The sequence below is a fragment of the Ciconia boyciana genome, chromosome 5 (assembly GCF_034638445.1).
Source record: "Ciconia boyciana chromosome 5, ASM3463844v1, whole genome shotgun sequence".
NCBI lineage: Eukaryota > Metazoa > Chordata > Aves > Ciconiiformes > Ciconiidae > Ciconia > Ciconia boyciana.
The window spans coordinates 14,553,760-14,566,974 of NC_132938.1; the positions used below are offsets into that span (position 1 = coordinate 14,553,760).

Below are 13,215 nucleotides of genomic sequence, written 5' to 3' on the forward strand. Positions count from 1 at the left end.
TGTGTCTTGTATGATAATGCGTAAATGCACCAATTTAACTTCAGCAACTCGGCAAGCTAAAAATCCTCTGATTGTTTTTTTCTTATATTATTTTTTCTATATTTTTCTCTTAATAATATACTTTCATGCTTTCACTGTTTATCTGCTTTGCTTTCCTGAAAAATGACATAAAATGAACCCACCTTTGCACTGCATTAAGTATGCTTCAGTGCATTCCTTGGCTGTCCCTAATACATATTTCCAGTTAATGTTTTTTTTCCAAATAATAAATTAAAGTAAATCCTCTTCAGAGCTCTGTCTTTTGATGCTTTTGCACTCTACCTCTCTAGTAATACCATATCATTGTAGACTGTCTCTATACCAAGAGGAAGATTCCCAGGAGGTAAATAAATGGTTGTTTTGCTTTAAAATAAAACCATACTGGAGAACAGCTAATAAAAAATGGAACATGAAAGCAAATCTAGTGGATCTGCATCCATCTCAGAAGCAGTGGCTTTCTGGGATATCCATACTCATATTCTATGGGTTTAGACATACTCCAAATAATTTTGTGAAATAGAGAGTAATTTCTGACAAATCAATTAATATATACAACTACCCACTGGAATTGTTACAGCAGTCAGGTGATCTACATTGTAAATTATGTAGAGGATGCATCTCGTATTGTATGCATATTTACCTAAAGACCTGTAAAAACAAAAGTACAAAACTGAAATTTTACTTAACTGGTTGATAATTCTGTACCCTATTTGTGGAAGATTATCAGTACCTAACAGTAGGATTCATGAGCTTGAAATAAAAGAGAATATCAATGTAAGTGCAAACAATACTGAACCCAATTTTCACTATTTGTTCCTACTGTAAAAGAGCATTTTGTACATAGGGTAAAATACTTTTAAGTAGGGTTTCTAAAAATCTGCCTCGTATTCATAGGTATCACTTAACTCCATAGTTAAACTATAAGTGCTCCAGGTCTCTGAAGTTCAGGCCATTTTAATTTGGCGCCCAACGGGGAATTTGAAAAGGCTGTCCATGATAAAATAGTCAATTTGAGGTCTATCACTTGGAATGGTTGGCACAAAGAATAGCTGTTATTATTTTTGATGGAACATACTGGTTTAATCATAAAGATAATTCATCAGACTAAATCATAAAATGAAGAGCTTGGAGTGGCTCTGGTACGAATCCTAAATAGCACAATGTGGCATTTCTTTTCTGATGAACTGATTTAAGTTTCACTTCCTTAGCAAGAAGCTAATCAAAGAGCGCCTGGTGTACTCGCCTACCACTACCCGGGAGACTGCCAAGTGTTGATTAAGAAGCTTACAGAGCTGTTACTTACTTGAAGCATTGCTGACTTCCACAGACTGCTTTGAAAGTTTGCAAAATTGGTGAGAGGGAAAGTGACATGAGATGAACGCATTAGACCCTTCTTCAAGTGGCCTTTACTACATACTAACAAATCAGTATATTTAAGCAATAACTTGCAAGTGAGTCTTGCAAGATCGATTAGCTGCAAGGAGCTGATTGTCCATGCATAGCTAAATGTTGCCAATGAGAGCTGGTCATTAATTCCTACAAAATGCCCTATGCCAATGTTATTAATATGACAAACTGAAAATAAAACAAAAAATAAAGCCATAGTGGTTTGGCCTCAATTTTTTTGAATGATCAAGTTCAGATGGGCACGTCCAAAACATTTCTCAAGAATGAAAACCCTGACATTAGTCATCCAGTTGGTAGCTAGAGCTCTCTGTAGTCTATTTGCATCTCAGCAGAGACCCTACATGTCAGTGAGGGGAATTAGAGGTTTGTGGTGTTTGGCAGGGGTTGCAAAGCAATACACTCTGCCAGTTGTGTAGCAAAATACACCTCAGTGGCACAGGTTTTATTGTAATGCCTGCAATTTCATAGATAAGAAAATAGATTCCAGTGTCATTAACTGAGGTTCAGCATGATACCAGGCTGCCAGGTATCATTCTCCTTCCTCATATTAGTCCCTGATCTTGCAAAATAAAAGAATATATATAAAACATATGTACACATATATACAATGCTCACAGTATAAACAATATTTTGATTGACTAGCACAGGATAAGCTATTAAAAGCTTAGACCTGTCCAAATTGTAAATGTGTGAATGACTTGATGTATATAACACGTTCATAGTTTCACCTTGCTGAATCAGGCTTAATGGATGACAGACTGAGCTGAATGAAAAATGAACTTGATTTTTTAAATAATATTCCAAGAACCTTGGACTGAGATGCTTCAGTGAAATATTAACTGCTTTCTCAGCACTGTGATGAGAAAATATTAATTTTCACTTTTCTCTGAAAAGTAAATTCAGAGGTCAGTAATTCTTCTAGGTCATGGTTTAAATAGAAAACAGAAATCAAACTACAGTGATGACAAGTGATCTTCTATTTAGAGGAGAAGCTGTTTTAAGAACAAAATGAAAGCAAGCAACTTCCCTCTCCCTGAATATAAACGTGGACTTTGTAAACTACCAATTTACCTCCTAGCGTTTACTTTCTCATGTGCTAAAAGGGGCTAAATTATAATGGACAGCTTTCTGACTCAGAGCCGTAGACTAGCCAACTGCTAACTTCTATTGTATAAGGCAAAGTGCTGCTTAAAGCCTGACCATGCTGGGCTGGCAATTTTCTAGTGTGAGGTCTAGACTTGTTACAGCAGTGTAACTGATTTTGTGCCATTATTCACATAATACACCTCAATAGTTTTAATACTCATATTTAATGCAATTATTCAATCAAAGTAAATATTTCAGATACCATTACCTGAATACAGACACTGCATTTAGAATGCCTTATTAGTTTGCCATATGGCTATACAACCTCTCTCGCCCTTACTCAGAGTGCTGTCCTCATAAAACCCTCTGCATTACTCAAACACTAAACAGAACCCAGTTCTTGCCCTTGTGTTTGCACAGAGAAGCCCTTTCTGGTTGAACATCTGGGTCAACCTCAGAGGAACAGCCTTAAGTTGCTAGCCCCATTGAAAGAAAGCCCAGCAGCAATGAACGTGTCATGGTCTCCTGCTGCTGAATATGAAATTATGCAGAAGTACCTTCCTTACTCCATCCAAAAGCTCACAGTGGCTGCAGCGTCAATTTTTCTAGCAAACTGTTGAAGGGATTGTGTCCAAAAATATCCATTTGCTATTTGGAAGATCGTCCCAGTGTATGGACAGCAGTTGTTCTGCCCCAGTAGTGAAACAAACTGGTCTGGATAACTGGGGATTTGCAGGACAGACTGCGTGCCTGATGCATCAGAAGGACCATTACGTGCTCCTGCCTCACCTACTCCTACCAGGTTAGCAAAAGTCTTCGCATCAGTTTATGCATGCAAAAACCTGGGGGGTTGTGTGGCTAGACCAAAGAACAGGAGTCACCCAGGGGGCAGAAAAGCCCCTCTGGGCTGCTGGAAGTCCCCGCTCATTGCCCCCTCTCCCACCTCTTCTGGAGGTTTCTTCCCCCTCAGATCTGCCTGCAGAGCTCCGCATCAGATCAGACCCTTTCAGGAAGGTTAAAAAAAAAAAGCCCTAACCAAAACTACCACTTGAACTCAGTGTGTGGGTTGTTTGACTGAAATAGTCAAATAAATTATTTTATTAGCAGTTTTGCTGGAAGATGTCAAAGGATGGTAGCAGCTCAGAGAGCACAGGGGGTTGAAAAGCAGCTGTAGACAGTAACTCCTTTCCTGATCTCCCAAGCTTTTTCAGCTGCTTGTGTGCCTACTCGTTAATGTCAGAGCAGAGCCAAAACCTGATACCCACTCCCAGCTCAGTGCTTAATCCCCTCAGCTGCAGTGCTCCTAGTGCAAGCTGAAAACCCCATCAGTACAGCAAGTATTTATTTCAGCACCTCAAAGACTCACACATCTTCTCTCAGTTCTTGCTTATCAGAACAAACAGAAGCCTCCAGGCTCGTGCTGGCATCGTGATATTTCCCTGGGATCAAAAGGGCAGGTAGCGACATCACCAGTGAAACTCTGTAGATAGGCGGTCAAACCCTTGGTAGGAAAAGGGTGGGAGTTTTAAAAACCTAAACTGCCCTCAAAAAGCAATGAGCTTCAAAATGCTCTTTAATTTCAGGGCACTGTTTAGTATGAGTGCAAGGAAGACCAAGGCTGAAGACCTTTGAAACCCCAACTCCAAATTTGTCCCTGCTATATTGTAACTACCTCAGGAACAAATTTAGCCCTACAGGATATTTTTACTTTACTGTAAGGTTGATATCGGGACATTCACTAGCTTTCCTCCGACTCCAATAGTACTCACACCCAGTATTAATTAAGAAATATGGGTGAATCATATGTTTTAGAAGTTCAGTGGAGCCCTGTAAATCCACACTCCTCTGGTAATCTCAGGCATACAGCCATTCTTCACCGTGACAGCAGTCTACGAAAGCAGCTGTGAAAATCTGAGATAACAAGCCTGTAGGGTAGGAAGGGGGTAGCTGAAACTTTTCATGTAATTTACGGCTGATTTTATTGGCTTTGGATTGTTGTCAGGTGTATTTATATCACAAAATGTATTTTACTGGTTTGATTTGAAGTAAAGTCATGGTGCATTATTCAGATAACTTCAGCCTCTGCTGAAGAAAACCACGAAGCCTCTACCTACCCCTCCTACCACCAGAAACAGAAAAAAACCACAAACAAACCCTAAACCCCTGAAATTTATAGCCTGTGAATGGAAAGTTTTTGCAACACTCACAAATAATATACAGTTTTATGGCAATTGATCATTCAAAAAGGAAATATTTCAGTGAGTAAAAAGCATGTGCTATAGGACTCAAATATATCTAAACTATGCCAGATTGAGGAATAAACAAAAGGCGATATCTGTAATGTTTTCTACATATGTTTCAGTATTCAACATTTTGGTTTGTAGCTGACCAACCTGTTGCAGGGGAGAGGGCCGTTACTGCAAACGGGTGCCCAGCACAGAGCACATTCTCTGAGACACAAGCATATTTCTTGCAGCCTGCATGAGGGACCAATATGAGAAACATCTTTTTTTTTTCTCATAAAGATGGAACAGCGTTGAAAATGACAAAAACTTACACAAGTGCTTCCAGCCAGGCAAACGCACACTTTCTTTAAACACGAGAGGCCTGATGAATAGCCTTCTGCAGGAAGAAAGAGCCGCAGCTGAATATCCTGGGCACAGGCTGCGGCCAGGGACTGTCCTGCCCTGCGCTGGCTTTCCTGGTCCACACCCCGGTGCAGACTGGAGGGGGCTCCCCCACAAGTGCTTGCGTTCGTTTGTTGGCCACAGGCACGGCTGCCAAAAGTCCGCTAGGTCTCAAAGGACATTTTGCATTGCTTGCCAGCATAGGATGACAGCCTGAAAACATGAGTTTGCAAAGGGCTATTCCTACAATAAAACCTTTGACAATGCTCTCAATCACAGATGTTGCAGAAGGTTTGAGCAGTGAATTTGTAATGATAAAATCAGGCTTGGGTGGCACACAAGTTTCCTAAACCAGCTTAAGGCACACATTGTATTCACAGCTGCAGCTGTCTGAACAGTATGAGACAGAAACTCGGAAGACCCCCAAACACTAAGAACTTGATTACACTCCAGCATTTCAGGTCAATGGCTTTGAGAAGTAACACTGCAGAAACAGCTGGAAGTAGCTTGTCCTGCGAGGCTGTTGGCCTCGTTCCTTTCAGATTCACTGTTGTCCATGTTTTTGTAGTCTATGTGTGGCAGGTATTTAAGCTGTCTGAACAATCAGCTGGGAAGAGGGAATGTAGAGAAATTACCAGGGTTTCTGGAGAAACATTCAGGTTCAGATACATTGCATTCTGCATGACCATTTAATAAGTAGGGAAATAGGCAGGGAAAATTTCAGGCTGAGAAAGAATTAGGGGCAAAAAGGCTAATGTGAAGTGGGATTAAGCAAAGGCTGCAGGAGCTGGCTCACACCATGCTTAGCATTACAAGATAGGTATCTTAATCGGAACAGCTAGTGCATTTTTACAACACAATATCAATTCACTGTGTTTCTTCCTGGATATCAGTTTTATGCAGTCATGTTGCATGTGAGCAAATCACTCCCTAGCAATTTCTCAGCCTATTTCAGTTAGATTTCAAATAGGAATGGAGGCTTTAGAGATAACATTTTTCTGTTTATTTCCTTAAATTGGCCATAGGAAGAAGTGAGAAATCCTGTAAGTACTTCTACTAAGGGAAAGGCTGGAGAGTGCCCTCATATCTGATTAAATGTAACAGGATCCACATGGGAGTAAGCCTTTGTAAACCTCCAAGAGGGGAAAAAAGCTTTCATCACATCTCATACCTTCATCATCATGAAAACCAGCATAGTGTAAGGCACATCTTACAGGAACCACTAAGTTTCCTTGGTTCTGGTGCTCAGCAAGTGACTTGAAGGTAATTTTGTCTTGTTACACCAAGGTTAAAGGGTGGTTTAAATTCCTGCTAATGAAAGCTTACTACCAACCATAGAGCAAAACCCCCCCAAGTCTTTTTTTTCTATTTTTTTCATTTTTTAAATGGCTTAGGCAAAGCCACATGCAAAGTCTGTGATACAGCCTTAAAGCCAGAAATCACACGGACTTAAATAACTATCAGGAGTGAATCTAAAACTTTCTTAATTAGAGCACTGCAACTGAAAAAGTTTTTGTAGCATTTCACTAAATATATGATTCTTCACAAAATTGAAGGTGTAAGCTAAAAGAGGAAAGGAAGTGAAATCAATGCACTTAGAGGAAAAAGTGCCTGGCCATATCTGTCAAATTCTTAATATTTGAGGTTTGCTGAAGCTTTGATGCCCAAGCTGTGCCACAGAGAATGCTCACCCATCACTTTTCACCTGAAACAGAGGATTTTTACAGCTCTAAAAGGTTTTCTGCCTTCTTACAGCTCCAAATAAATGGAAGGATGACTCTTCTGACTCTTCCTGAGTAGCGAAGACTGCACTTGTGGCTTTTGCAGTATTTTTGCATTTCCAAGAGGTGAGGAAGGCACACTGGAAAGTAGGTAAACTGGTAGATGGTGCCATAGTCTCTTCATAAATGGAAAGAGAGCATTTTTCTTGTTCTGTTTCTTCTTGTGAGATTGTTGGATATGGGGGAGACCTGATGTGTGGGGAGGAGGACTCAGGGGCAGAACAGCTTCATGAGCTGAGGTGAACCAAGACAGCAGTTCACCAGTGCCTAAAGTTAAAATCTTGTTCCCATCTTCCCTCCACTCCAGGTCTATAATTGACCTCCTTCCGTGGGTCAGCTTGGGCTCTTACTGGACCCTCCAGAAGCTCATTTAAGCTCCCTGGGAAAGCAACAAGGCTCAGCTGTCTACAGCACTCTGAACTTAGGTCAGAGAAATTATTTGCTGTGATGTTAAGCTGACGAATGATTGCAAAACAATAAGGCTATAGGGAGGTATCTGTCCTGGACATTAATATTTTCCTACTAAATACAGGGAACCCAGAACTTTCTAGCAAATGGAGAACACCATGCAAAGGGACATAAGTGGAGTTTAGGCAGGATGGACTGGACCTGAACATATCTGGATCGAATAGGCAGGTTTTCTGAGATGAACCTCAGCATTTCTCTTCTTTGTACTATCTCTTGGCAAAGATCAGCTACACAAAGAACAAGTTACTCCTCCTTGGGGTGGGGGTGGAGGGTAGGAGTTCCAAAAGGATGGGGTCATTTTTCATAATTTTATCCTTAAAATATCAAATCATGGTACTTGGCACTTGCTACAGATTTTTGTGCTTTTGGTTGTTAAAAGCTAGTTTTTTTCTTGTGAGAAAAGCCTACCAACAGAGACCACTAATGAACTAAGAAGGTGGCAGTCCATCTATGTGTGCAGATGGGCTGAAAGATGCTCCAAAGGACACTAAGTTTCCTGCTAACTCCCAGCAAAGTATTTGAAGAATACTCACATACATTTTTGTACAGCTGTTTTAACTAATCTGCTTCTGATCATTAGCCGCCAGGCGATCTTTTCATTACACACTTTCAGACTATGACAGACAGATGCTAAAATGCTAACTGACCCCTAAGCAAGTACTCAGCTTTTTTCTGCTTTTGTAATAATTATGCTTTCTAATGTAAAACTGTGCAAACACTTCAAGATTAAAAATATAAGGCCATCAAAATGGTCATTTAATTGACTACCAAATTAAATCTCAGAAAATACTCTATTGCTGTGTCTACTGTCATTTAAACATGGAAAACATCTCTTCTGAATTTGTTTGAGCTCCTGAAAAATGGCTGCTCTTCAAGGGTACTTCTGAATAATCTGTGTAATAAGAATTTGCACATCTAATGACAATGGCTACTAGAAGATTGTAGGCAGCTATTTAAGCAGAATGTGTAAGCTCTGAGACACAAACTTTTCACAGAAATGCAAAACTACTATATAAAAATGTTGGAATCTTTTAGCATTTCAGTCATCATGTATGTAAGGGCACTTCCATGAATGTAATTAGTTTCACATGTCAGTTGTACAGCTATTTGTCTGTATGTGTTGGGGAAGGTCAAGTTACTTGTAGAGGAAAAAATGCTTTTTTCCTGAGTTCTTGTTGGTTTGGGTTTTTTTCCATAAATAAAACCACCACATATTGGCAAAAATGCTCAAGCAAGTTCTTTTTAAACTAAAGCTGTTGGTGTAAGTGAGATTGCAGCATCTCTTCCCCTCTCTTTTCACCACATTGAATAGAGAACCTGTGGTGCAACATCAAACACTCGGGTATCGGCCCTGAGCAGAAGCTCAGTACCCCCAGATGGTAGGTTGGTCTCCTAATGCTCTATATCCAATGCCTGTGCAGCGTTGGCCATCTCGTCTAAGTAGTGACACTGAACTAGACACTCAGCTAGAGCTAACCAATACAAAATGCTGAGAAAATTTTCATCTAAAACCTCATTCCTCTGCATAAATTAAATGCTTGAGTCAGGACTACATAAAATGTTTCTTGGTCTGTTTTGAGCACATTTATAAGAGTAAGCTAACCAGCATCAGGTTGGTGCACTGGTCACAAGCCCAAGTGGCACAGCGTGACTACGCACATGTTATTCTAGCCTGTCAACTGCCAAAATAGGACAGCTATGCCCAAGCTGCTCAGGGGGAGTAGACTCCGGCCCCTGCTAACTCCCTGGGAATTGTCTGGGAGAGTGCTAGCTGATTCATGCCCAAGCCACATCATATCTGAAAACACGACTCTGCTCCGGTGCCTGGGACTGCTCTGACACAGTCTCACAGCTGGTATGCAGGCACGCTGCAGACACCTGCCTGCTTCATGTGCAGGTTGGTACAGTGCTCTTTGTGCTGTGAAAAACATAAGTGTTAATTCCTATTTCTTGGGCACATGCTTTTAGTCCTACGCTAATACGCAGAATTGTAGTAACACAGTGGCCTTTGGTTCCCTGAATGACATTTTCAGAATATGGTAATTTACCAGTATTTTACCAGTCCATGGGTGTTAGATGTGCTCTGAGCATGTCTGCTAGAGAAAGTCCCTTGGAGGCACACATATCTCTTAGTCTAGTTTCCAGAACCCAAATAAGTTTAGTCTTAACCTAGTCACCTCCACAGACAATGACAATTGCATATACAGACAGCATTAAAACAGCAGATGTGTAGGAAGCCACAAATAGGACAAATCACACCTATTCTTAGTCGCCTAACTTTGGTGGGATGATTGACCTCCAGGAGATGCCTTCTGTCCTTCAGCTCCAAGGGAAGTTTGAAGAATTAGCTTAGTCAAGATGCTTACCATTTAGACACATGAGGACAGGTGAACTGAATTTTACTTTCCTAGCCTTCAATCTATCTATGCATTTAAATTAAATGATTAAAACATATAAAATGCCCCTAAAAACCATAGGACAAGCACTTAAGGGGTTAGTTACATAGGATTCTGCATAGCAAAGCAATTAAGGATGAGCCTAGATACTTTTAAACTGACATTACATGTTCTCTGCTAGATCATAGCCACAGTGGTGCAAATATAATCGTATATAGTTGTCTCCAGATGTGGGGGTTTGCAGGAAGTAACACAGCTGAAACTCTCCTGAATTTGCTTCACAAAATCAAACAGAACCTGACTAAAAGCAGTGTGGAGACCAAGCTCCTGCCCAATCCCTCCATCTCCAATGTTTTCCATTGCTAACACATATATACTGTCAAAAAAAGTTGATCACATTTATTGTATGCTTTTATAACTTAAAATCCTTTCAATATACCATTAGTCAATGTTAATGTGTGTGCTTTCTTACATTTTTTAAAATGGTCTTGAAAACTTACCCATATAGGGTTTTGTGCCAGCCATAGAAGAAGCTTTTTCTGAGCCTTTCACTATGGTTGCTATGTTAAAGTCAGTGATATGAACATGTCCTGCAATTACACAAAGTAAAACCAGAAGTTAAAATAGCACATCATACAAATATTCCTTCCTGTGTTTAACATTTAAGTGATAATGGAAAGAAATCAACTGGAAATATTCATAACAATTAATGGAAACTTACTATTAAATATTGCTCATCACTAGAAAAATCCTATTGGCAGCAAAATGATGGAATACTTTTCCTGTATCGTTGTGTCCACTGTCTGCTCACAGTGCTGAACCTTTTTTGCTGGTCACCCCAAAACCCCCTCCTGCTGTGAATGTTAGGGACAGTAACTGTCTTTGAGAGCAGTAACATGCAGGAACAGCACTGAATTTTGTGAAGCTATGTGTGAAATCTAGCTCTCCTTATCTCCAACTAGAGCCACCCCTCGCCCTCTCAGGTACTCGTGACACCTGTCTGCTATCACTTCAGGTTACCATCAGTCTGGCTTTTTCTGAGTCTCCTCAGGGCAAAAAGGGAGCCAAGAAGAAAAAGGGTATTTTTATTGTACAATAACTATAAAATTAGATCCCTGGTAGCAGAAGGGTGTGTATGTAACAGCAGCAGGTCCCAAACGATGACTCATTTGACAGCAGGTTGCAAGGTGGAAGATGTGTGACACAAGTCAGCCCGCGCACTTGCTGCCTGACCAGCCAGCCAGCTGATTTAAACTGAACTAATCGGGCCGCGTGGCCCAAACCTGCTGTCATTACTTTTTTCCTGGGGTGGTTTACAACAAGCATAGGCTAAATTGCTCCACCACAGTGAAGCAATAGTTGTTAATCCTGGCTTGCCATAGTCAGGTAAACGGAATGCAAATCCAGCCTGAAAATGTATCTGCAGACGTTTACTTTGATAAGTCTGCTGTTAGGCTTTGCATCTTCTACTTCAGGATTAGTTTTATACTGTGGAGTGACGCAGACATTCTGTTGTCTGTGATTACATCTGGCAATGCCGTTGTGGAGGACAGAGTACAGGGAAAGGTGCTCCTTTCCCCGGCTTAGCCCTGCACTCAGATCAGGATTAATACATCATGTGTTGAACGAGACTTTTGAATGACAAGTTCCTGTGATTTTTTTTTTTGCTCAAGATTTCAACCACATTCAGTCCACAGAATGGAGCAGGCTTTGGGCATGATGCAGTTATTAAGCGAGGGAGGTTGTTATCATGTCTGCTGCCAAAGATGAAAAGAGTGTAACAAATGACTGATGTTGAAAGTTACCGCAGCACCTGACTGAGGAACAGCAATCTCAATAAAAGATTATGCTGCTCCGACAGTCTAACCTAGATCGTGCTCAAAGTGCCCAAGAAATGCATCTGCCAACCTCTAACAAGTCTGCAGCCGTGCATGTGTGAACTGAAATTCTCAGAGTCCCTTAATTTAGCCAGATCTGAGCTGGTTTTGAAGGGGAAAAGGAAGAAGGCACATCCCACTGCCAAAATTAAAGCTATTTCTCCAAGTGGAAGACACAACAGAAGTTTTCGATGAAATGATTTGCATGCTTTCTGCAGTTTTCTCAAAACAACTGCTTACATTTTATTGACACTTTTCTCCTAAGACACCCAGCCCAGGAAGACACTTGCACATGGCAGACAAAAACTGTGAGCAGATGAAAACGATCACTTTATAAGGGGCAGGAGGTGTTAGGCTGCCATAACAAGAATTAGTGTTCACAGCCCAGCCTGCCATCAGATTTCAAGGCGGTATTCCTCGTTCCTGGTGGCCAGAGAGTAGCATGTTTGCAGTTTATGTCTGCAATAATAAAACACCAAGGCAGAAGGCTTCTTGAAAAAGATAATTGAACCACATACAGACACCCCATGGCAGTGGTTTTAAGCAATTCCGTGTGCACCGTAGAATGAAAAGCTGCAAGGATCTCGGCAGGCTAATACTTTTTCTTTTTTTGACAGATAAATATAAAATGCTGTCATTTAAATGACAGCATTTGTAAGTGATGCTGCCTATTAGAGTATCAGCATGATAACCTGTTGCACAACACCTATCGCATAATATCCATTCAGACTGATCCAAACAGTTGATTTGCAATGAAAATTGCCTCTCCTGCAGTGCATTGTTTTCTCTCCCTTTTATTAGATTTCTTCTCATTTAACAAAACCAAAATAGCACACATGAAGTGTTGCATACACTGGTGGATGTTTTTTGTTAAAAATGCTTTTCTGCAAGGTACGGGATGGATTGGGAAGATAGGTTCTGCATAGCTCCTCCACATTCTGCTGCCAATACAGCAGCAGTGGGCAGCTCCTGTACGTGCACCAGGGCACAGCACAGCCACGGTGGTACTGCTGGAAAAACGCCACCTTTGCTGGTCACACGGCCACCCCATGGCCCATGGGCTGCCTGCCGGCAGCCTTTGCCTTTGCTTAGAGGGTTGCTAACTGGCTCTGGAGGGAAAGCAAGGTGTCCCGAAGGCAGGCAGATGGCTGTGCTGCCGCAGGGACTGCACGCAGTGCTTGGTGGGAGCCGGGGACATGGAGAGAGGCTGTGTCTGGGACTGAGTCAGAGCAGGGGGCAGTGGGGAATGACTCCCCCGCGCCTGTCGGTAGTGGAGGAGGGCTGGAGGGATGTCGAGGCAGAGCTCTGCCTGCCTGCGCACACCACTGAATGGTTTCAACTCTTTTAAGCCTAGTGACTTGTTTTCTTTGGTTGGTTTTTTTGAGTTTTTCATTCCTGATGTGAATATTTCAAGAGAGAGTTAGACCCTAATTCTCTATAGGAGTCTTTCTAATCAGCCTCTAATACATCTTTTTACTGTGACTGTTGCATATAGGAAAAGGAAAGGTAGCTATTGCTGCAGTAAATATGCTGG

At 41.2% G+C, this 13,215-nt stretch overlaps 1 protein-coding gene across 1 annotated transcript in view; it reads right to left on the minus strand.

Annotated features, from left to right (window-relative positions):
• The window catches only part of STK32B (serine/threonine kinase 32B), a 180,752-nt gene that overhangs the window by 37,837 nt on the left and 129,700 nt on the right, over positions 1–13,215 (minus strand). The window contains exon 6 of the mRNA XM_072861979.1: positions 10,305–10,394. Coding sequence (XP_072718080.1) covers positions 10,305–10,394 — 90 coding nt within the window. The remainder of the gene's footprint in view (positions 1–10,304; positions 10,395–13,215) is intronic.